This window comes from Ammospiza caudacuta, chromosome 7 (assembly GCF_027887145.1).
Source record: "Ammospiza caudacuta isolate bAmmCau1 chromosome 7, bAmmCau1.pri, whole genome shotgun sequence".
NCBI lineage: Eukaryota > Metazoa > Chordata > Aves > Passeriformes > Passerellidae > Ammospiza > Ammospiza caudacuta.
The window spans coordinates 3,566,985-3,591,743 of NC_080599.1; the positions used below are offsets into that span (position 1 = coordinate 3,566,985).

General features: G+C 52.5%; 2 protein-coding genes and 1 pseudogene across 2 annotated transcripts; 1 reads left to right on the forward strand and 2 right to left on the reverse strand.

Moving 5' to 3' along the window:
* Positions 1–266: 266 nt before the first annotated feature.
* Positions 267–1,344, reverse strand: LOC131560185 (zinc finger protein 239-like; annotated as a pseudogene).
* Positions 1,345–2,876: 1,532 nt separating this feature from the next.
* Positions 2,877–7,823, forward strand: LOC131560186 (zinc finger protein 239-like). Its single transcript, XM_058808853.1, has 2 exons — positions 2,877–3,008; positions 7,224–7,823. The coding sequence occupies exons 1-2, from the start codon at positions 2,877–2,879 to the stop codon at positions 7,821–7,823; spliced, it is 732 nt and encodes a 243-aa protein (XP_058664836.1).
* A 13,950-nt stretch (positions 7,824–21,773) lies between these two features.
* On the reverse strand, positions 21,774–22,706 carry LOC131560187 (olfactory receptor 14C36-like). Its single transcript, XM_058808854.1, has one exon. It carries the CDS (start codon positions 22,704–22,706, stop codon positions 21,774–21,776), a length of 933 nt encoding a protein of 310 aa, XP_058664837.1.
* Between the last annotated feature and the right edge of the window lie 2,053 nt (positions 22,707–24,759).

Here is a 24,759-nt window from a genome sequence, read left to right on the forward strand (position 1 = left end):
AGAGAGAGAGAGAGACAGTCTCTTTCCTGCCCCTGGCCTTTACCTGAGGTGGGAGTGAATGTAATGAAAGGGCCATGGCCAGACCCTCATGTTCTTCCATCCCACATAATTTCATTGGTAGGGACAGGAAAAGGTACAGGTGTCTTCCCAGCATGGATCATGGAGAACATGGATCATCAGGGCTCTTCCTAACATGGATACTCCAACGATTGGAGTTGGGGCAGTGCACAAAATCCTCCTGCACTTGGGGAATTGGAGGCCTTCCCTTAGTGGTACCTCCGTTCGTGACTGGTCAAGTGAGACCTCTGGGTAAAGCTCTTCCCACACTGGGGACACTCATAGGGCCTCTCCCTGGTGTGGATGCGTTGGTGGGTGATGAGATGGGAGTTTTGCTTGAAGCCCTTCCTGCACTCAGGGCAGCGGAAGGGCCTCTCATCCGTGTGAATCCGCTCATGCTGGAGGAGATTGGAGCTGCTCTGAAACCTCTTCCCACAGGTGGGGCACTTGTAGGGCCTCTCCCCAGAGTGGGTGCACCGGTGCCTGTTGAGGTGGGAGTTGTTCTTGAAGCCCTTCCTACACTCAGGGCAGCAGAAAAGGCCTCTGCTCTGTGTGAATCTGCTGGTGTTGGAGGAGACTGGAGCTGGTCCAAAACCTCTTCTGACACTGGGGACACTCGTAGGGCCTCTCCCCAGTGTGGATGCGTTGGTGCCTGATGAGTTCTGACCAGTAGCTGAAGCCCTTCCCACACTCCCCACACTTGTAGGCCCATTCCCCGGTGTGGATAATCTGGTGGTGGATCAGGGTGCTGCTCTACCTGAAGCTCTTCCCACACTCCAAGCACTTGTAGCGCTTTTCCCCATCATTAAGCTGCTCATGGACCACCAGCTTTGAGCTCTGTCTGAAGCTCTGTCAACCTTCCTGGCTCAGGGAGGGTCTTTCATCCTCAGAGCACACTGGGCTGGGTTTGCAGCCCCTCCTCCTGTGGGATCTCTGGGGATTTTCCTCCCCGTTGGATTCCTGTGCTCTGGAGTCACTCATAACGGCCTCTTCCTCCAGGTTCTTCCACAGGGAATTTTCCTCCCTGGTCTCCATCCTCATCTTCTTGTCTGAGGGAGAAAGGACAAGGAGAGGATGGGATTTGCCTCTGTGCCAGAGGGAAGGGGAAGGAGATCCCCTCAGTGCATCCCTGGTAGGACGGTGTTGGCAGCAGGGTTGTCCTGCAGCCAGGGGCCATGCTGGGCTGGGAGATGGGGCAGGAGAGAGGGGGAAAGGGGCACTGACTTCTTCCTCACCTGCCCGGGTGTCCTGGGGATCCTTCCTGTTCCTCACAGCCTCCTTTTCCATCTGGCAAAGGTTTGGGGATGGGAAATCCTGTTTTGGGAGAATAACAAGGGATGGCCACATTGAGTTTTGTACTGGTTTGAAGGCAAACCTGAGAAAGGGTCTAAGCCAGAATCACAATTTAAGAGGAAAATGAAGATCAAGGCAACGATATAGAAACACTGCCTTAAACTGACAAAGTCTGGATATAACCTGACACCCTGTCGGTCAGGGTGATGGCTTCAGTCCTATTAAATTGTGGCTACAGTCCTGTGGGAGAAATGAACGTGATTCTGTCAGAGCAGTAATCCTGTAGAAGGGTCTGGTCTTCCTCTAGAGGTCCAGTGGTGGTTATGGAGCCCTTGTCCTCTGGCAATCCAGTAGGCAAGCTGCTCCTGGTGTTGCAAGCCTCAGCTTATATCCAGGTAGGAATGCTTGGATCCTCCCCCTGGGCAGAGCATCCCACAATGGGATGATGGAATTTTATCAGTCCTGCAGTGACACTCAATGGCCCATTCACAGAAGATATCTCCCCTGGAAGGCGTTATCAGGGGTGAGTCATGGAAGAGATAAAGAACCCTGTCCCACCTGTTTATAGCACTTGATGAAGATGGGGATTGAAAACATGCATTTGGTTACATCTTGCATGGCAACCTGAAACAGTGGGGTAATCCCCGCTCAGGGGCTGAACACCACCCCCCTTACCCAAACTGGCTCAGGTGTAAAACCCCCACCCTGGGAAGGCCACACACACACAGGGGACGACGTCACACTTCCCCTGCTCCAGGGGAGGTCTCTGTCCCTGTCACTCCCTTGACATGTCCCGCTTTCCTCTTTCTTTTAACTCTCTCTACCTCACATTTACTGTTGAATAAAATCCACCTTGGATATGGTCTCATTAGCACCTTAATTGGGGCAGAGGCATCTCTCTAGTAATTTTCTTAACCAGATTGAGACATTCTTTTGGCACAGTGAGTTCAGGGCACTGTTGTCTGACCCCAAGTGCCTTTGACAACAGCATGGTTCCCTCCTCTGAGGAGGTTGTGGTTCTCTCTGGAACAACTCTTGGAACTTGGACGCAGCTTCTTCTGAGTCACTTATTGAAGAACTGATGAGGAAAACGGCTGTTGTGGGTCTGGATTGTAAAGAAAATATTTTGTTGTCCTTCCTTGAAAAGTTTGTTAAAATCACTGGACGAGAGGGAGCAAATGATAGCAGCGAGATTGAAAAGGTTCGTTCACTCCAACATGAAAAACACAAGGCTGCTGAAAGTCCCAGAAGAAGCCCAGCTCAAGTAGCTAAATTCCCAAATAACTCCAGCCAGGGGTCTCCAGTAGGATGTTTTGGAGAGTGTTCGGAGCCGGCAGATCCCGGACTTGAGCCCCAGATATTTCCGGGCTCCCTGAGAGGAGCTTTTTCAGGGGGAGAGGAGCCGCGATTGCCCCTCGGGAGGGTCCCGGGGGGTCCACGTGGGGACAGCCCAGTACCGATGGGGCGGGACATTGGTTTTGGGGATCCCTGTGAGAGCCGGGGCTGTGGAACAGGGGACCCCCGGGATGGGGAGAGTGGAAGGGGCGATACCAGAGCTGGGGGACCCCCAGCAGCCTGGAGATGAGGCGGGGACGGGACCCTCTGACCCTGAGAGGGGCATGTCCTGGGGTGACTTCATGATGCTCATACCCCCAATGGTCCGTTTAGCCCAGGAATGAGTTCTGCACCTTTAGGTCTGGTTCTGAGAGCGAGGAGGAGGAGGAAGAAGCTGCCGTTTGTTTTCAGAAACTGCACTCGCTTCTCCACATTCCGGCTTCTGGATGGACAGACAGCAGGACAGAGCTCTCCTTTGCTTTTAATCAGGTTTTAGGTCTCTGAGGCAGAGAAGTTCCCTGGACTTTGATTTTTCTTTTTCTTTGGAGCTGTTTAAATCTTCTCTGGACTGAACAACCAGAATACCACCAGCAGCTCTTCCCTGAGGCCCATCGGGATAAGCCTGGGCCTAGGCATTTCCAGAGCTGGTCAGACTGATAAGAGACTGATAATTAACTGATAAGAGACTGATAAGGCACTGATAAGACACTGAGTGCAGGGAACTACAACCCAAGGAGGGACTTTCGGAGTTTGTCATCTATTTTGGAGCAGCAGGAAGTTTTATTGCCTAATATTGTTCAATTTTTGTGCTGGTGAATGCTTTGCCTGTAAAAAAGAGTTTTTTTAGACTTTTCTCCCCAGAAATATTTTTCTGGACTGGCTGAGGGTGGAGCTGCTGAATTGGCATTCTAGAGGAAACTCCTTTTGGAGGGTTCCAACCAAATTTGCCCTAAACCAGGACAGGGTGGTAGAAAGAAGAGGGAACCCCAAGTGGCTGGATTGAGGGGAGGCTGGAGAGGGGGACCTTGGGACCCCAGGACCTCCCAGAATCCATAAGCAGGACCCTGGAGAGGAGGGATCCCCAGGGCTGCAGGAATCCCCACCAGCCCGGAGATGGGGGACCAACCATAACCCAAGAGGGATGAGACTGGAAATGGGAAACTCCTGGTGGCTTTTTTTTGATTCACTCTTGATTTTTGGACATCAGGTGACTTCTAGAAATAGATGTGGATGGGAGGAATCCCCAACCCAAGGCATTCACACCTTGTTTTTTCCCCAAACCAGGATTTTCCCCAAACCTTCCCACCGTGACATCCCCCCTGTCCCGCTCTGGGTGAGCTCAATCCCAAACCTGACCCCAGTCCTGGTCCCAGTCTCACTCCATGTTTAGACACACTCACAGTTCTGTATTATTCTCATCCCAATCCCAAACTCATCTATCCCAACCCCAGCCCGAAAGTTAATCCCACGTCTACCCTTAACCCCAATCCCAGCTCTAATCCAATCTCAGCCCCAACTCCAACCCAGCCCCAATTCCAGCCTCTTCCTAAATCCTCAGCCCCAAACCAAATCCCAGGTTCAGCCCTTCTGGGGGTTTGGGGGTGTCTCTGTCCCTCTGACCCCAATGATGTTTGGGTGGGGTCACAGCAGAGCTGAGAGGGACAGAGACCCCCCCGGCCTCCCCAGGTGTGAGAAGATCGGAGAGCCCCCCCAGCCCCGAGCACCCTCAGCGGTGAGAGGGACACAGAGCCCCTGGTCCCCAGCCCTGCACAGGCATTGCCTGAGGCCAGAGGGATGGAGACCTCCCCAAGCATCCCCTAGGGTGAGGGGACAGAGACCCCCGAGCATCCCCTGTGCTGAGAGAGACAGACACTGCCCCGAGCACATCCTGGCACAGGGGTGAGAGGGAGGGAGACCCCCCAGGCATTCCCTGGGGTGAGAACAATGGTGACCCCCTGTGGAATGGCCTGGGGTGACAGGGACAGGGACAACCCCCCCAAACCCCTGCCAAGCATCCCCCAGGGCGAGAGGCACAGAGACCCCTCGGGCATCCCCTGGGCACTGGACAAAATAATTTGGCAGAAATCAAACTTGACTCTGCATAAATCACTTTGATGAATATTTGATTTTCCCACAAGTCAGATGTGATGAAATTGAAACAAATCCCAAACATTAATAAACTGACAGTACAAGCAATTTTGTGACAATTCCAAGTTCTACTGGTTCCTGCACAGCTCCAGCTCAGCTGCTAGCACATTCTGATAAAAGTGTAAATTCAGCCCAAGACAGATATCATAAAAAGGAAAGGAAACTCTTTGTAGCTGTCACAAAGGAGACGGGGATGAAGAGAAAAATGATTCTCACATTTTGCAAAGCACTCAAGCCTGGGAATTCAGGAGTTATTTGGGAATTTAGCTACTTGAGCTGAGCTTCTTGTAGGACTTTTAGCAGCGTTATGTTCCTCACCATGGGGTGAATGAACCTTGTCAGTCTCGCTGGTATCATTTGCTCCCTTTCCTCCTGTGATTTTAAAAAACATTTCAAGGAAGGATGTCGCAGACATTTTTTCATAAAATCCTCTCTTTTAGGATTTTTCCTTTCTGGGAAGCTGGGGCCCCAGAAGAAAAATGCAAACAATAATTATCTGCTGATGTGGAATGTAACAGGAGCATCTGTGATTGGTCTTCTGTGAGTGTTTGGATTTGCTGACCACTCACGGGAGAGTTGGTCCATGCTTTCTGCTGGACACAGAACTTTGTTATTCATTCTTTTCTTTCTATTCTTAGCTTAGCAAGCCTCTGCAACTTTTCTCTTTATTCCTTTTAGTATAGTTATAATGTATTATATATCATATATCAATAAATCCAGCCTTCTGATCATGAACCAAGGTTCTCGTCCACTTCTCTCACCCTGAAGACCTTCATCAGGTCGCTGTAATAGAAGGACAACAAAATATTTTCTTTACGTTCCGGGCCCACAAAGGCGATTTACCTCATCAATTCTCCCATAAGTCACTCAGAGGAAGCTGCAGCCCAGTTTCCAAGAGTTCCTCCAGAGAGAACCACAACCTCCTCAGAGGAGGGAACCATGCTGTTGTCAAAGGCACTTGGGGTCAGAGAACAGTGCCTAAACTCACTGTGCCAAAATAATTTCACAGTCTGGTGAGTCTGGTTAAGAAATGTGTTAGATTCCTCTGCCCCAATTAAGGTGATAATGAGACCAAACCCAAAATGAATTTTATTGAACAGTAAATGGGATAGAAAAAGGAGGACAGGAAGGGAATGACAGGAAAAAGAGCCCTCCCCTGGGGCAGGGTAAGTGTGACATTGTCTCCTGTGTGTGCCCTTCCCAGGGTGGGGGTTTTACAGCTGAGCCAGTTTGGGTAAGGGGGGTGGTGTTCAGCCCCTGAGCGGGGATTACCCCACTGTTTCAGGTTGCCATGCAAGATGTAACCAAATGCATGTTTTCAATCCCCACCTTCAGCAACTGCTATCAACAGGTGGGGCAGTGTTCTTTATCTCTTCCATGACTCACCCCTGATAACGCCCTCCAGGGGAGATATCTTCTGTGAATGGGCCATTGAGTGTCACTGCAGGACTGATAAAATTCCATCATCCCATTGTGGGATGCTCTGCCCAGGGGGAGGATCCAAGCATTCCTACCTGGATATAAGCTGAGGCTTGCAACACCAGGAGCAGCTTGCCTACTGGATTGCCAGAGGACAAGGGCTCCATAACCACCACTGGACCTTCAGAGGAAGACCAGACCCTTCTGCACGATCACTGCTTTGACAGAATCACCTTCATCTCTCCAACAGGACTGCAGTCACCATTTAATGGGACTGCTGCCATCACCCTGACCAACAGGGTGTCAGGTTATATCCAGACTTTGTCAGTTTAAGGCAGTGTTTCTGTATCATTGCCTTGATCTTAGTTTTCTTTTAAATTGTAATTCTGGTTAAGACGCTCCCCAGGTTTGCCTTCAAACCAGTACAAAAGACAATGTGCGCACCCTTTGTTTTCTTCCCAAACCAGGATTTCCCATTCCCAAACCTTGATTGGATGGAGAAGGAGGCTGTGAGGAAGAGGAAGGAGCCCCGGGACACCCAGATAGGTGAAGAGGAAGTCAGTTCCTATTTCCCCCTCTCTCCTGCTCTATCTCCCAGCCCAGCACAGGCCCCAGCTGCAGGACAACTCTGCTGCCAGCCCTGTCCTGCCAGGGATGTACTGGAGGGATCTCCTTCCCCTTCCCTCTGGCATGGAGCCAAATCCCATCCTGTCCTTGTCCTTCCTTCCCCAGGGAAGGAACTGAGGATGGAGACCAGGGAGGAAAAATCTGCATGGCAGAACCTCATGAAAGAGGCCGTTTTGAGTGATTCTAGCGCACAGGAATCCAACAGGGAAGAAAAACCTCAGGAATCCCCCATGAGGAGGGGCTCCAAACCCAGCCCAGGGTGCTCTGAAGAAGAAAGAGCCACCCTGAGCCAGGAAGGTGGGCAGAGCTTCAGCCAGAGTTCAGAGCTGGTGGTCCATGAGCAGCTTCATGATGGGGAGAAGGCCCACAAGTGCTTGCAGTGTGGGAAGAACTTTAGGTGGAGCTCCCACCTGATCAGCCACCAGATGATCCACACTGGGGAATGGCCCTACGAGTTTGGGGAGTGTGGGAAGGGCTTCAGCTACAGATCCAACCTTGTGACCCACCAACGTCTCCACACCAGGGAGAAGCGCTACGAGTGTCCCCAGTGTCAGAAGAGGTTTCAGAGCAGCTCCAATCTCCTCCAGCACCAGCGGATTCACACCGAGGAGAGGCCCTTCCTCTGCCCTGAGTGTGGGAAGGGCTTCAAGCACAACTCCAACCTCATCAAGCACTGGCGCATCCACACTGGGGAGAGGCCCTACCAGTGCGCCACATGTGGGAAGAGGTTTCAGACAAGCTCCCATCTCCTCCTGCGTGAGCGGATTCACACGGATGAGAGGCCCTTCCACTGCCCCGACTGTGGGAAGGGCTTCAAGCACAACTCCACCCTCATCACCCACCAACGCATCCACACAGGGGACAGACCCTATGAGTGTCCCCAGTGTGAGAAAAGCTTCACCAGTAGCTCTCACTTTACCAGACACCAACGGAGCGACCAGTAAGGGAAGCCCTGCAAATGCCAAAAATGTAGGAACAGCGTCATGCACCACTCCAGCTTCATCCCCCATTAGAGGGCCCACATTGGGAAGAACCCTGGTGATCCAGTTTCCTTGTGGTCTATGCTGGGAAGACACCTGTCCCTTTTCCTGCCCTTGCCAAAGACATGATGTGGGACAGAAGAACATGAGGGTCTGGCCATGGCCGTGTCATTACATTCACTTGCACCTCAGAACATTGCCAGGGGCAGGAAAGGGACTCTCTCTCTCTCCCTGAGGAGAAGGGTGTCCTTTCCAGACAGGGGAAGTTGTGGCCAGGAAGAGACTGTTGTTAATGTATTAGTTTTCCCAGTAAACTGTTTATTTATCCCTTCTGTTATCAATATAATTTCTGTTTCTGTTTGTTCCTTATCTCATTGTTGTTCATAATAAATTGTTCTTATCCCAGCCTGGGACCTTTGCCTTTTGTGCTTTCCATGGGAGGTGGGAGGGCAGCAAGGGCAGCGTGGTTTTAGCAGGGGCAGGAAATTGGGGAATCCCATTCCTGAACCCCGGCCCATGGAAACTGAGCATCCCACTGGTCCCAGCCCTGGTGGCCATGGCAGCAGCCTTGGGAGTGGGTCCCTGGCTGGGGCTGTGGGAACCTCTTCCCTCTGGTGCCCAGGGACAGGAGTGGAGGGAACGGCTGCAGCTGAGTCAGGGCAGGCTCAGGTTGGATGTCAGGAAAAGGTTTTTGCCCAGAGGCTGCTGGGGCCCTGCCCAGGCTCCCCAGGGAAGGGTCCCAGCTCCAGGGCTCTCTGAGCTCCAGCAGCGTTTGGCCAGTGCTGCCAGGCCCAGGCTGGCATTGTTGGGGTGTCCTGTGCAGGGCCAGCAGTTGGACTGGAGGATCCCGATGGGTCCCTCCCAGCTCAGCCAATTCTGTGGTTCTGGGATCCCATGAGCCAGGGGATGGGACTGGCAATGGTTGCCATGGAAGAGGGCTGTGGCTGCAGGCCTGAGCTGGTGTCCATGGCAACCACCCCTGGCATGAGGTCTCCATGGAGCTGCCGAGGGACTGACCATAGCAACAGGGAGCTGGTGATGGTTGCCATGGAAACTGACCATAGCAAGAGGGGCTTGGTGATGGTTGCCATGGAAACTGACCATAGCAAAAGAATGCTGGTGATGTTTGCCTGCTAAGGATCAGATTTGTCACAGGCCCTCAGAGGGGTTCCTTAGGCACTTTCCAAGAGTCTCCAAGCTGTTCCAGAGCTGGAATGTCACAGGCACAGACAGGGGCTCCATGGAGACCTCCCAGGGCTTTCTGGGGATGGTAATGAGCCGTGTGGTCAGAGGCAGTCACAGCCATTCCATGGTGACATCCCAGGGGACCTTGTTCTGCAAAGGCACCGATCTGTCACAGGCACTCACGGGGGCTCCATGGTGACATCTCAGGAGTCCCCAGGCTGCCAAAGAGCTGGGATGTCCTAGACACTCACGGGGTTCCTGTCATGGGCAGATATATTTATATAAATATGTATTCTCTATTATGGTAATGATTAGACAAAACTGCCTTAATCAGAAATATTTATGCCAGGATGTAAGAGACGTAAAATATATTATACAGAGCACTAGGAAATTATTTCAAAGCAACTGTATTAATCAAAACCTGTAATTAAGCAGAGATTGATGTCACTCCCCCCGACCAATGACCATGGGCAATTCCCTTTGGCTCAGCCTGGAGCAGTGACCTTGAGGATGTCCCCACCGCTGGGAGGAATCCCCACACCCCTCAAGAAGGGAAATGTCAGGAGATGCTGCCATTAAAATATGGGATGGGGCTTTTCTAGTCTGAGGTGCTGCCCTGTCAGTCAGGTGTGCCCAGGCTGGGCCAGCTCAGCAGCGCTGCAGAAGCTCTCAGTGGTGTCACTTGGTTGTTCCTTTCTCTGGGGATTTTTCCAGCTCTGCCACAGCTTCAGCTCCCTCTGAGGATGTTGAACTTTGAGATGGAGGAGTCAGGCTGGTTTCAGCATTATTCACCCCCAAAGCAGTGTGACCCCCCCTCCTTCATTTCCCACTGGGGGCTTTGCAAACAGGGCCTTGCTGAAGTTGTTGGAGCCCATTGCAGGCAGAGCCTCCTGCTCCAGCAGGAACTGCCTCTCCTGTGCCATCAGCAGGGCAGGGCCCACTGCAGGAAAAGCCCCAGGCCAGCCCAGCTCAGGGAAGGGCTCGGGCACAAGGGCAGAGTGCCGTGCTGGGAGCTGTGCCAGGGAGAGCCTGAGGCACCAAAGGCACCTTGGCAGCAGCAGCTGCTTGCAGGCCATGGCCAGAAGCCTCCCTTGGCAGCCCGGCCTGGTGGCCACCACTGCAGAGCTGCTACCTCAGGGCTCATTCCTGGCTGGGCTCTGAAAAGCCACTTCTGCTCCAGGAGCCTGACTGGGAAGCCATTGGCCCCAGCAGCTTGGGGACAAGATATTAATGACAAAACTCTTCATGCCAGCAGAGCCAAGGCAGGGGCAGAGGAAAGGGCAGAGCCAGGCCCAGGGGACAGGGCTGCCATGGTGATGGCTCTGAGGTCACTGCCCCTGCAGTGACCTGGCTGCCCTCAGCAGACATTCTGGCCAGAAGCCTTGTGAGGGCACCCAGCACATCAGAGAACCCACACAACAGGAATTCTGTCCTTGGGAATGAGAGGGTTTCATTGGGTCAGGCTGCACAAAGCTCCCGATCTTGGGCAATGCCTGGGATGTGGCATCCAATTCTCTGGAAAAAAAGCTGCAATTTTGTGACACTCTCATAAGTCTAAAATGTTTCCTCCTTCTATCAAATGTAAATCCACCCTCCTTCTGTTTAGAGGTATTGACCTTTCTTCTGTCACTGCAAGATTTAGCAAAAAATAACTTTGACCACTCTTTTTCTATTTTCACAGACCTTGGAGAAGAACTAAAAATCTCCCAAGACGGGGTTTGGAGGCCTCATCACAAAACCAGCAGGGCAAGTCTGATGGCTCTGGGCTCTGATGTGGAGACTGAGGACAGAACAGGAGTAGCTTGGGAGGGATTGGAGGGTGGTTTCTGAGGGGCTGGAGCTTTTCTTCATAGAGGATATAACCATGAGAAGGAAATAATGGCACAAGTACAGCTGGGGAGGCCCAGACTGGCACCAGGAGAAAGGAATTTCCCTGCCAGGGCAGGGCTGTGGTGCAGCATGTCCCCAGCAGGAGCCTGGAGCAGCCCAAGGCTTTGTGTGGGCAGGCAGAGGCAGGCAGGAGGCAGAGCTGTCAGCAAAGGAAGGGCCCAGCCAGGTGGGGCAGCCGGGGGATGCCGACAGCCTTCAGGGACAGAGGCGCAGGGCAGCAGGGACACCCTAGCACAGCCTGGGCTGCGCAGGGCACAGGGATGGGCAGCAGCTGCAAGACAGCCCTGCCAGAGCCAACTTGGGCAGCATTTTGGCCATGGCTGCTGGGCCTGGGCCTGAGGCCACAAGGGGACAAGTGACCCTTGCAGGCCTGGGGCCTCATTGCCTCCTTGTCCCCTGCTCAGCAGCCTGGCAGGGGCCGCCCCATGCTCCTGCCCTTGCCATTGCACATCCCCACATGCCAGTGCCCATCCCAGGAAGAGCCCTGAGCAAGGAGGGAGGGACAGGATCTTCCTGGCCAGGGGCTGGGGCTCAGGCCTTGGCCCTTTGCATTCCTGAAAAACATCCAGGTTTGCTCAGCACCAGAGACACCTTTGCCTTGTTTGTCCCCACCGTTCATCACTGCCTCCAGTGTTCTGCTCTACCTGGAACCTGGGGACACTCTCTCAGTTGTGTTGCACAGATGGAGCTATTTAAAGTATGAGAAACTTCAGTGTTTCAATCTCTTTTTGAGTTCTTGAGAAATTTTTGAGCCCTCTCTGAGGGACTGGGCCTGATGCAAAGAGCACCAAAGATCCCAAGGGTCATAAAGTCCTTGTACTGTGTCTGTGCTGCTGAACTGGGCCAGGGTCCTGTCACAGAGGCAGCTCCTGGCAAGGGCAGCGCTACAGAGAGACAGCTCTGGCCAGGAGCAACTCCTGTGCACAGAGCTGCCTGTGACATCATACGGTAGAGTGTGTGGCCATTGAGCAGATCCTGCCATCATAGAGGGTGGCTCTGTGACATCAGAGAGTGGGTTGTGACATCACCAATTGGCTGTGTAAATTCATAGAGCAGGCTGTGATGTCACAGAACAGACAATGACATCACAGGATGGTTTTGTGACATCACATTCAGCTGCATGACATTCCAGGGTTACATCCCAGAGTTAGATCTGTGACATCATAGGAGGCAGTGTGACATCACAGGGACTGTGTGACATTACAGGGGCTGTGTGACATCACAAGGGCAGAATGACATCACAGGGGCTACATGAGGTTACTGGGGAGGTCACTCTGCCCCAGCCCCCCCCACAGTTCCCCCCAGAGCAGTCCAACCTTTCTCATGCACAGCGGGGTCCCCTGTCCCCCCAGGTCCCCCCAGCCCCGCAGCCTCCCCCAGAGGATGTTCCATGAGATCGACCCCAGAGCCTGACACGGGGACGGGGGACAGGGGCCCTGGCGGTGGCACAGGGGGACAGGGACCCCCCGGCAGCGTCCCCGTGTCCCCCAGGGCCAGAGCCTGGGCCAGGGGTCCTTCACTCTGTACAAGCGAGGGCTTGAGAGCACTGAAAAATCCCCTGGCAAGGGATCAGCAAAAACCAGATTTAATATTAAGTGACAGCACCACAGAATTCCTCAGCAAGAACCACTCTGCTCCTGACTGGATACTTCAGGCACACCAAGGAAACAAAGCAACAACAAAACCAAACAAATTCCAGGCAATCAATCCAGAAATCATCAGAGAACTCTCCTTGTCAGTGTGTGACACAAGGACAGTGAGGGCAAGGATGAAAGGAATACGGCCTAAAAGCCTAACAGAGCTCAAATTTCACAGGACTTAACCTCCACCTTTACCTTTACTGACACTTTCAACTTCACAATTTAGCAAAAGAACAGAGCTTAACAGTATTTAACCTTACTTAAAACTTTTGATTTAGCAATTTAAAAGAGGAATAACGCAACAATATTTAACTTAGCTAATAACTTAAATTAAACTTAACAACTTAGCAAAACAACTCTTAGCATCATTTAACTTAGCTTAGACCTTGGGATTTAACCTCACTTACAGGCCTGACTGATTCAGCTATCCAAGGGGCATTCCAACCTCTCAGAGAGCAGCATTTATGCCACATTTCCCAAGCACAGGCCTTCCTGTGTCCACACAGACACAAACAGTCAGTGCAAGGCACCTGTGAGAAATTCCCCTGAGGGCAGGAAATGCTCCCTGTGGATGCTTTGGCATCTCCCCAGCAAAGGGCAAAGGGTTGAGCCTGGAGGAGCGGGGGGATCGGTCCAGGCTCTGTCGTTTTTGGGAATCCCTGAGTGCAGCAAACGGGAGAGTTCCCGGCTGGGAGAGGCCCCACTGAGAGGGAGTCGCTGGCCCAGGAGAGCTCCAAGGGCTCCTTTTGGAGCGCTGTTTGCAGGGCCCCAAGAGAGGGGCTGCAGTCCCAGCAATGGTTCATCCTGGCCACACTTGACACCGACACCTTTCTTTGGCAGTGTGAGAACAGGGATGTTGTGCCACTGAGGGAACAAAAACAGTTCCCAGAGCTGTTCCTACAGAAACCAGGAGCTGGTTGGGCAGCAGCAGTGGCTGGAGCAGACAGTGTTTGTGATGAGCTGCAGAGGAGCTGAGCCCAGGGGCTGTTGGCCAAGGCCGAGGCCCAAGGAGCATTTGTCAGCTGGCAGGGCAGCCTGAGAAGGGGAGGGGGGAATGTAGCAGCACAGGGCCCATGGAACCAAGGGACCATTGTGACACTGTGGGGCCCTGTGAGACCAAAGGACCATTGTGACACTGTGGGGCATCATGGAATCATGGAGAGCACTGTGACATTGCTGGGCCTCATGGAACCAAGGGGACTGTACTGATGCTGTGTGACCTCATGGAATGTAGGGATCTTTGTGACACTGTGAGGCCCCATGAAACCAAGGGTCCATTGTGACACTGTGGGGCCACATGGAACTGTGGAGACCATTGTGACACTTTGGGGTATCATGGAACCAAGGGGCCATTGTGACACTGTGAGACCCCATGGAGCCAGACATCCATTGTGACTTTGCAAGGCCTCATGGAATCATGAAGAAACCACTAAGACACTTCACAGCCTCATGGACCCAAGAGGCCATTGTGACACTGGGGCACCATGGAACCAAGGGGCCATTGTGACACTGAGTGGACTCATGGGATCATGGAGACCTTTGTGACACTATGAGGCCCCATGGAATAAGCAAAGCATTGTGACACTGTGAGGCCTCATGAAACCAGTGGGACCATTGTGACCCTGGAGGTCCCCACAGAACCAAGAGGACCATGGTGATACTGTGGGGCCTGGTGAAACCAAGAGGCCTTTGTGACACTGCAGGCCTGCATGGACCATAGGTCCATTGTGATATTGCAGGGCCTTGTGTCATCACTGTTCCATTGTGACACTGGAGAGTCAAAGCAGACCATTGTGACACTGCAGGGCTGCATGGAACCAAAAGTCCATTGTGATACAGAGGGGCCTCTTGTCATCAATGGTTCATTGTGACACTGTGGAGCCAAAGGAGACCATTGTGACACTGCAAACGCCCAGGATCCAAAGGTCCATTGTGAAATTGCAGGACTCATGGAATAGAGGACTCACATTACATTGTGGGACCTATGGAACCATGGAGACCATTGTGACACTGCAAGGGCACATGGAATCAGTGGGACTATTGTGACACTTCAAGGCCTTCTGGAACCTAGGGGCCATTGTGACATTGTGGGACTCCAATGAACTAGGGGTCCATTGGATCCAACTGCAGATCTTCCTGTAATCAACAAGTCCTTGTGACACTATGTGACACCATAAAACCAAGGGAACAAAGAACACATCTGTCTGGTTTGGCCTCCCAGGAGCCACATGACTGGTCCAACTGACCCTGACATATTTAGGGTCTCATCTGCTATTGAAACAATGGGGCTCCATGCTTTCCTTCCTATGGAAATGATCTGTTCTTCTCCTCCAGGCATGCTTGGCCAGAATTGGAGTTTCACCTCCAAATTTCCTTATATCCAGGGATTGTTCCCATAGGAATATTGCCAGGACAAGTCTGGCTGGCAATGGTCTCACAAGGGTCACCTCCCATCTGACCCCAAAACACTTGTCAAGGCTCTGTGCTTTCCTTCCTATGGGAAAGAACTGTCCTGCTTCTCGAGATGCCCATGGCTGAGATTGGGTTTCCACCTCCAAAATTGCCTATATCCAAAGACTGGTCCCAGACAAAATCTGCCATTACTGACAAATCTGGCTGGCCTTGGCCCAGTGAGTCTCTCACCCACCTTCCAAACACTCGGGCTCTGTGCTTTCCTTCCTATCTAGGCCAGGTGCCCATGGCCAGAATGGGATTTCACCTCCAGAATTGCCTGTTGTGACAGACTGGAGAAGATTGTTGGATCAAAACATGTTGTGTGTGGGGGAGGAAGGGGCAGGTCAAGCACTGCCCTGCCCTGTGACCCAAATCCCCCCAGAGCCTCTATCCCAGCCCAACAGTGTCTGCCAGTCCCTGGCACAGCACAGGCAATGCTCCACAGCCACCTCTGCAGCCCCCAGCCCAGCTCCTGAGGGACCAAATGAACCCAAGTCCCACCTGGGGGAAGGGTACAGGAAGACCAAGGGGTATTGAAGGCTGACCACAAGGAAAGCACACGTCTTGACCCTACCTCCTCTTAGAATTTCTGTTTATTTTAACACCATTGGAACCCATGAGTTGGTAGCTCTGTATATGCTTCTCTGTATCTGTTTTGTCTTTCTCTCTTTCTGTGTCTTCTTCTAATTTCGTTCTCTTGTAAATTTTAATTGACATAAACAAGAACAGGATTACAATTTGTGGAATTGGATGAGCCAAGGTATTGCTTTGAGAAGTGTTTCTGTTGATTCTTTGTCGTATTGAACATTTTGCAAAAATTTTCTTGATTTTCCAGATTAACAGTAAAGGCTGGTTTATTGTTTTGAGTTCCTGAGAATCTCTTGTTGGTATTTCTCTAGTGCGTCCAACTCAGAGTACACAAACAACAGTAATTCCTTTTAAATGTCTCCTTGAGAGAGTTGTTTGGGGGATGGCAGTCAGGGCTTGTCTGTCCTGCTTGGCACAGCCCAGGCAGGGCTTCCCCAGCCACATTCCACACTCCATTTCCCAGCTGGAGCCGCTGGTGCCTCTGAGTTGTTCTGCCCTGGCCCCAGGGACACTCTCCTTGTCTGCCCATTCCCCCATGGTCTCTGGGCAGGGATGGCCTCAGTGGGGGCTGCTGACATCCTCAGCACCTTGGAGGCTGCTGCTGAATTTTCCTGCTTCAGAGGCTTGTTCAGCCTTCAGCTCTTCACTTCAGGTATTCAGTTTCCCAGGGCTCATTACCATGCAGAACACCTTAACAAGCCAAGCCATTGGGAATATTTTGATTAAAGTTACAAAATATTTTGTAGTTAAGTAGCTCTTAGTCATGTATTCAAAGTGAATACATGATATTTGAAAAGACAGAGAGAAAATATTTTTTTAGGTCAAGTTTAGTTTAGTTTCCTGTTGATTTATTGATATGTGCAGTCTCCAATTGACACTGAATCCAAGAACCTCCTCATGTAATTTGAATAGATATGAAAATCAAGACCCTTTATCACTGACAATCAATCAGGCTCTGTCCCTGTCCCCAGCCCACCATTTCCCTCATCCAAGCCCTGGCACTCAGAGCAGCCTTGTACAAATCTGAGCTCCCTCCAGCCCGGGCTGCACCTGCGGCTTTCAGCTCCTTGGCTCCAACTGCCACCTGCTTTCCTTGGAGAAGTAGCTGCCCGAGACACAGAGGGATGTTCATTTATTGTCAGCCAACAAAGCCAAGGGAAGGCACAGCTCCATCAAATGCAAAAGTGATTCCTCTGCTGGATATTAAATCTACTTCCCACAGCAGACAGTCTCAGAGCAAAGGAAAACACCTTCTGTGCCCAGCATAGATGCCAAGGTCCCCGAAAACCTTCCTGCCCCAATTCTTACCGGAATTGCTCTTTACACACACGAGTCATAGGCTGAAGTCAGGACCTCCCTCCATGCCCAGAGGGAGAAAAGAGAGAAATGGGATGAAGAGGTCTCCGGTGCAGAGCCAAGGTCCAAGTGCCCCTGCAGTGGGAGCCACAACTCATCATGTTTGTGTCCTTTGGGCTCAGGGCCTGGTGACACTCAGAGGCACAGAAAGGTTTCTTGCCAACAAACACAAGTTAAACATTTGAACAGTTTAAAATCCATAACAGCTCTTCCCTCAGCTCTCTGGGATGTCCCAGCAGCATCTGACATGTCCCCAGTCTGCACTTCTCCAGTCTGAAACAAGGCCCAGCATTGGTGCCGGCATCATCAGAGAGCTGAGGTGTGTGCTGGAATTAAATGCCGTCCCTACCCTGCAGCAGCCCTGCATTTCCCTCCTGCAGCCTTGGTCTCCAGCACAGCCATGGAGGCTCTTTGAGCTCTGGACTGTTCCTGCAGCCCCCAAGGGCAGCTGAGCTCTGCCTTTGGCACAGTCAGGCCTGGCCAGTGCAGGCCATGCTCAGCAATTGCTTCTGTGTGTGTGGCCTTGCTGTCAGCCCCAGCAGCGGCTGCGTGGCCCCTTTGTGGCCTGTGCTGGCCCAGCCATGGTGGCCCAGCCCCTGTGCAGGCCCAGCCCAGGCCAGGACCATTGCGGCTGGGAACGGCTCCTATGCTGCGGTGCCCACATCACCCTTGGGGCTCTGTGCCCCATGGCCTCCCTGCTGGGCAGCCTCTGCCAGCTCCTTCAGAGCCCATGGCACCTGTGGAGCTTCAGAGACAGCCCTGCCCTGGGCTCTGCCGGCCTCTGGGCCAGCAGAGAGGCAGCCAGGGCTGGCCATGGCTGGGAACAGGCTCTGAGCCCCACAGGAGGATGGAACTGGGCCACAGCCAAATTCAGCCCAGGCCAAAGCTGGGCTCAGCAGCCAGGGCTGCCAAGGGCTGGGCACAGAGGCTGGCACTGACAAATGTCCTGGGCCCCCTCCCTGCTCTGTCCATGCCACCAAGGGCACAGAGCAGCCTCCTCTGTGGGCCACTTGCCTGTTTGCAATGCCTTGCACAGGCGCTGGCCCTGCCCCACAAGGCCTGGCCTGAGTCCTGCCCCTGCACGCTCAGCCAGGCTGAGATGGATACTGAGGGTTTCTGGGCCAGGCTCTCTGAGCCCAGCCCAGCTCCCTGCAAGCTCTGCCAGCTGCCCTGAGCTCTGGGCAGCACCAAGGGTCTCACCTGCCCAGCCGGCTCTGGCCCCACAGCTCTGCTCAGGCCAGGCTGCTCTGGGCACTGCCCCACAGCCTCAGCCCCTTGCAAGGGCACAGCAGCAGCTGCAGCTGCCACAGGACTCAGCCCCAGCCATGGGGGAAGGTGCTTGGCCAAGGCCAAAGGAGGCTCCCTGGCTGCCCTGCTTCCCTCTGCCTGAGGTGCTGAGAGCTCTGCAGCCCCTGCTGCCATCCCATCTGCCCAGGGCAGCACAAGAGCCCTGGCCTTGTGGCCCTCAAGAGCTGCTCCTGCTCCAGGCACAAGGCCCATGCCAGAGCTGGGGCAGCCACAAAGCTGTGCCCATTTCTGTTCATTGCTGCTCGGATGGGGATGGATCCTCAGCCACTTGGAGTTTGGTAACGAATTTTCTTACTCCAGAGGCCTCTTCTCTCTAGAGATGTTCTGTTCAGGAATTCAATAGGAAAAGCTCATAAACATTTGTTCAAATCTCCCAAAAAAGAAAATTCTCTGAAAATAATGCAAGATATTTATTCTTCTATTAATTAGACAGATTACAAAAGTGTATTTAAAGTTAATATACTATACTGAAAACAATGCAGAGAGAACTGTTTTGTCCTGTTTTCTTTTCCTGTTTATTGGTTGGTATCAGCAATCCACAGTTGATATTGGCCCCCAGTTCCTTCTAATGCAGTCTCACTAGATATGAAAATCAAGACCCTTCATGGCTGCCAATCAATAAAACTTTGTCCCCACCCCCTCCCCACCATTCCCCTCATCCAACCCCTGGCACTCCTATGGATCAGGAATAGTGTTGCCAGCAGGAGGAGGGCAGTGATTCTTCCCCTGTGCACAGCTCTGGTTTGGTAGCACCTTCAGTCCTGTGTCCAGTTCTGGGCCCTCCAATTTAGGAAGTACATGGAGGGGCTGGAGCGTGTCCAGAGAAGGTCAACAAGACTTTGGAGGGGTCTGGAACACAAGTCCTGTGAGGAGTGGCTGAGGGAGCTGGAGTTATTTATCCTGGAGAAGAGGAGGCTCAGGGGAGACCAGGCAGTGCCAGGGAACAGGTTGGACTTGATAATCTCCAAGGTCTTTTCCAACCTTGCTGATTCTGGGATTCTCTGAAGACACCCTTGGAGCAGTTGCAGGATGAACCCTGGGCCTCCTCTTCAGAAGCTCCAGCAGCCCAGGTCCCTCAGCTTCTCCTGCCAGCCCCAAAGCCCATCCTGTCAGTCCTGCAGAGCCTCTGCAGCTCCTCCTCATAGCCCAGAACAGGGAGCCCCAGAGCCAGACACAGCAGCCCAGATGTGCCCCCCTGGCCTGGGGTGCCTCTTGCAAGGGAGCAGCACCAGGCACTGCAGGAGCCTGCAGACAATTCCTGCAGCACTTGTAGGATGATCCTTCTCCCCAAGGGACGTTCCCATGGTGCCAAGTCAGGAACTGCAATGGGGAGTGGGGCCAGAGAGCAAAGGGCAAAAAGGGATGGGCTGTTTGCAGGGCAGGGAACAGGGGTCGGCAAGAGGAAGAAATTTATAGCAGGAAAAAGCATAGAAAGCAAAGATGAAGCCAAGGAAATGCTCAGGGCAGTTTGGGGGTGGCTGCCAGGCAGCCCTGGCTCTGAGCAACAGCGTCTGCAGTGGGACAGGAAACTCCCAGCTGATGGGAACAAACTTTCTGGCTGACTGCAGAGGCCAGGACAAAGCTGAGTGGTTTCCCTGGTGTGCCCCAGCCCTTGCTGGCCCCAGGGGCTGATGGCATTTGTGCTCCCTCAGGTTCATGTCCCCACACCAACAGCATGGGGGTGCTCCTGCCTGCTCTGTAAAATGCAAACAGGGGCTCCTGAGCCACAGCTGCTGTGTCTGTGCTTGCAAGAATGGGGCACCTGTGTGAGCTGGGGGAGAAGCCAAGGCTGCAGAGGGGGGATGTTGTTGGCAGCTCCATCAGGACGCTCTGAGACGCTGCCCTGGGCTGTGCAGCGCAGTGGGGATGGATCAGCCCCTGCTCTGCTGCTCCTTTCCGTCTCCCCCAGGGCCCTTGCAGAGCCCCAGCCATGCTGTTTGCCCCCAGCCTGCCCACGGTCAACTTGGGGCTGCTCACGGGGGTTTTCTGTGCTGAGCATTGGCCTGTGTGTGTTCTTGAGAGAGCCTGGGCAAGGAGCCTGGAGCCCCCAGGGCCTGGCCTGAGGTATCAGCACTGCCACAGCAGTGCCCATGGCCTGTCCCTGCTGCAGCCCTGGCACTGCCACCCCCAGGACTGTGCCCGGCCCCGAGAGCACTCAGGCCCTACAGCAACACCAGGGCCACCAGGGCAGCAGGGCAGGGCCACGGTAGCAGCACTGGCAACACCAAGTGCTGCTGCTGCTGCTGGGCACAGCTGCTGGACCAGCACTGATCTGCCCCCAGCTCTGCACACAGACATTGCTACTGTGGCTCTAGAGAAGGCAACCAAAGGGCATCTCTGCAGAAAACTCTGCTGGGAGATCTATTAGTTTCTTTGAAGCCATGGACAGCACAGCCCCTCACTGACACAGTCTGTGGTCACAGGGTAGGTGGAGGGAAACTAAATGAGGAATGGCACAAACAATGACCTTTCACTGTGGACAATAAGAAGGGCTTTACAGCTAGCTTGGAAGCAAAGCAGAGTTAATTGAAGAAGTAACAATTGATTATTTTAGAGTTTATCCATAGCAAGGAAGAAAACAAGGTGGTCAGCATGGGAACAGATTAGTAAAGGTGTTGCCCGATTGATAAATGACACAAAACTCGGATAAATTTTGTGGGTGCTTTATTAAGGGCCCGGGGAACTGGGGGACTCACGTCCCAAAGTCCGAGCCCCCAAATTCGCGTATGGGTGCTTCCCTCTTATACATGCGATTCACAACAAAGTTTCCAAGAAACAGTTCCCTGTTCCCCTTGCCTAGTCTCTAAAAAAAAACAGTCCTCTGTTCCCCTTGCCTGGTCACAGACCCCTTGTGATACATTCCTTGGTTCACAACAAGATCATTAATCTTCTGCTTATCTTATTCTAAGAGCATTGTATGCTGCCTCTAGACAGGTTAGCATTCTTACTTTCCTGCACTAGTTTAATTATTTATTAAATCCCTAAGACTACCTGCTAGGTTACACACAAAACCCAACACACTTTCAACGGCTACAAAACTACTTTTTAACAAACCAGTTCACACACAACTCACTATAATTAAATATTTTGCTAAATTTCATTTCTTTTCCAACAAAGGTACATGAAAAATTTTTAAAGCTAGACTATGTGCATAATTAAAAGTATATACAGACCTTATAAATTTCCTGTAAAACTTTTGCCAATTATATTGATGCTAATAACTTTGCAATAATTTATATAATAAGTTGTTTTGATATAATTAATGATTTAAGATCACGTTTTTTATAAAGTATGTAAGCTGGGGAACATGCAAAATAAACACTTTTTCTTCTTTGACCCTAATGACATGTGTGTAGGTCACATCCAGCCTAACAGTATCAGACAAAATTATTAAAGTAAAAGAAGGAAAAAGAACCTCCAGAATGGAACAAGAAGTATTAAAGATAAATTTTATTACAAGAGTAAGAAGAAGTTGAAGAACTTGGTCAGCAGTTTAATGTTTCTGAAACCGTCCAGTCATCAGACTCCACACTGCCGCCTTGAGCTCCTGGTTCCTCAGGCTGTAGATGAGGGGGTTCAGGGCAGGAGGCACCACTGAGTACAGAACTGACAGGATCAGATCCAGGGATGGGGAAGAGATCGAAGCGGGTTTCAGGTAGGCAAACACTGCAGTGCTGAGGAACAGGGAGAGCACAGCCAGGTGAGGGAGGCAGGTGAAAAAGGCTTTGTGCCGTCCCTGCTCAGAGGGCATCCTCAGCACAGCCCTGAAGATCTGCACATAGGAGAAAACAATGAACACAAAACAACCAAAACCTAAACAGGCACTGACAGCAAGGAGCCCAAATTCCCTGAGGTAGGATTTGGCACAGGTGAGCTTGAGGATCTGTGGGATTTCACAGAAGAACTGGCCCAGGGCATTGCCTTTGCAAAGGGGAAGGGAAAGTGTATTAGCTGTGTGCAGAAGTGAATAGAGAAAAGCACTGGCCCAGGCAGCTGCTGCCATGTGGGCACAAGCTCTGCTGCCCAGGAGGGTCTCATAGTGCAGGGGTTTGCAGATGGACACGTAGCGGTCATAGCACATGATGGTCAGGAGAAAATACTCTGCTGAGATGAAGAAGAAATTCAGAAAGAGCTGAGCAGCACATCCTTTGTAGGAGATGGTCCTGGTGTCCCAGAGGGAATTGTGCATGGCTTTGGGGACAGTGGTGCAGATGGAGCCCAGGTCGCTGAGGGCCAGGTTGAGCAGGAAGAAGAACATGGGCGTGTGCAGGTGGTGGCCGCAGGCTACGGCACTGATGATGAGGCCATTGCCCAGGAGGGCAGCCAGGGAGATGCCCAGCAAGAGGCAGAAGTGCAGAAGCTGCAGCTGCCACGTGTCTGCCAATGCCAGCAGAAGGAAGTGGCTGATGGAGCTGCTGTTAGACATTGGCTGTGTATTGGCAAGAGGACCTGTGAAAAAAGTAATCATGGAATAGTTGGGTTTGGAGAGGACTTTAAATATCCCACCACAATCTAGGGGCACTTTCCCCCCACTGCCTGCCCAGGGCTCTGCTGTCTGGAGCTGTCCCTGCCAGCAGTTGCTTCCCTGTGCCCAGGGCTGGGCCCTGCCAGTGCTGCCAGAGCCCAGCCCAGCCCTGGGGGCTCAGCTCTGCCCTGCAGACCCCTCCCAACTCTGGCACTGCCCAGGGGCAGCTCTGGCTCTGCAGGCTCTGATGGCGACGTCAGAGCAACCCTGAGGAGCCTGGAAAAGTGACACTGATTTTGCCTGGGAGGGGCCCTGTGCTGAGTTCTGTCACTGCCTGGTCTCATAAAATTTGAGGAAAAAAAAAATTCTCACCCTGATCTGGGAGATAAATATTGATGTGCAATTTCCCATCGTGGCAACCCAGAGCAGTGGATTGAAAAAGCAGGATTTTCCCTTTTATGCAGCCCCTACCTTGCTGTGCTTCCTGTATAATCTACTTTGAAATGTTCTGCAGTTAAATGCCATGCTGGGAGCAGTCCTGTACAATGCAGCATCCTCCCCACTCAAGGAGAACACTTCAAAGCCTTACCAGCTGTGTCCTCCCACCCAGATCTTGTCCCCCAGTACTGGCAGCAGCTGCCAGAGCTGGCTGAGAGCTGTCCCTGGCAGGCAGCAGAGTCCCTGCCCCAGCACAGCGCCCTGGGCTGCAGGACCCTGCTCTGCAGGACAGCCCTGGGCACCCCTGGCTGCTCTGCACAAGAGAAAATCAGAGAATGTACTCACAGAGTCTGTAGGCATTGGGATGTTCCAGCTTTAGGAGATGGCTCCAGGAGCTGCAGCTGCATTTTCCTGCAGCCAGAGGTTCCTGTGCCAAGGGCTGGCAGTGATTGTGCCCCAGGCACTTCTCAGCACCTTCCCAGCCCTGACAGATTGAAGCTCTCTGTGCCTCTGTGCTGTGCCCGGGGTGGCTGCAGGCAGTGCCCCAGCCCTGCTGGGCTGGCAGAAGAGCTGCTCATCAAGAGAAATGTGCTTTTGAAGCTCTTCTTGGTTACCAGGAGCTGCCTCTGTGCCAGGAGCCCAGCCCAGCTCAGCAGCACAGACACAGCACGAGGACATTAATGAGCCTCTGGGGCTTTGTGCTCAGGCCCTGAACATCAGTCCCTGAGAGGGAGCTGAAAAAACCTCTCCAGAGCTCCAAGGCAGAATCACACTCCAAAGTTTCTTGGACTTTTAATGGGTCTCATTGAGGGACACAACTGAGAAAGTTTCCCCAGGCCCCAGGCAGGGCAGAGAACTGCAGGCAGTGATACAGGTGGAGACAAAGAGAAGCCAAGACTTGGTGCCCTGGGGCACAGCAGCAGGGTCTGTGCCACCAAGGGCTGTGAGGAGACACCTTGTCCTGAGGCCCTGGGGCCTCCTGGCACAGCCCCAGCCAGGCCGGGCACTGTCAGCTCCTTGTCCTGCCATCAGCATCCCCCCCCTAGCCCACATCCCAGTGGCCTCAAGGATCTGCTGGAAGGAGTCCCTGGGGAGCCTTGCTCAGGAATGGCCCTGGGGGCTCCTTCATTCTCCCTGCAGGGATTGCAGGTTTTTCAAAGACTTTGGATTTGGCTTTTGCCTAGGAGTATCTGAGAGGTTTGTGTAATCATGGCCTGCAATTATCTGCTATAATTAGTCCCTTGAGAGCCTTTTCAGTAATGACACTCAGTGGGGCCCATTAATGCTTCAAGGTACTTAGTTATTTTAAGGTACTTGGTGTTTCCCTTTTGATCCAGACTCTGTGAGAGGTTTGTGCAATCATGGCCCGAATTATCTGCTTTAACAAGTCCCTTGAGAGCTTTGTACTGACACTCAGTTGGGCTCATTAATACTTTGAGATACTCAAGGTTTTTAAGGTACTTTGGATTTTCCTTTCTACTCAGAGTCTCTGAGAAGTTTTTTTTTTGCCATCCTGGCTTTCAATTCTCTCCTCCAAGGAGTCCAGGAGGATCCTGTGTTGGGGATGGACCTCAGT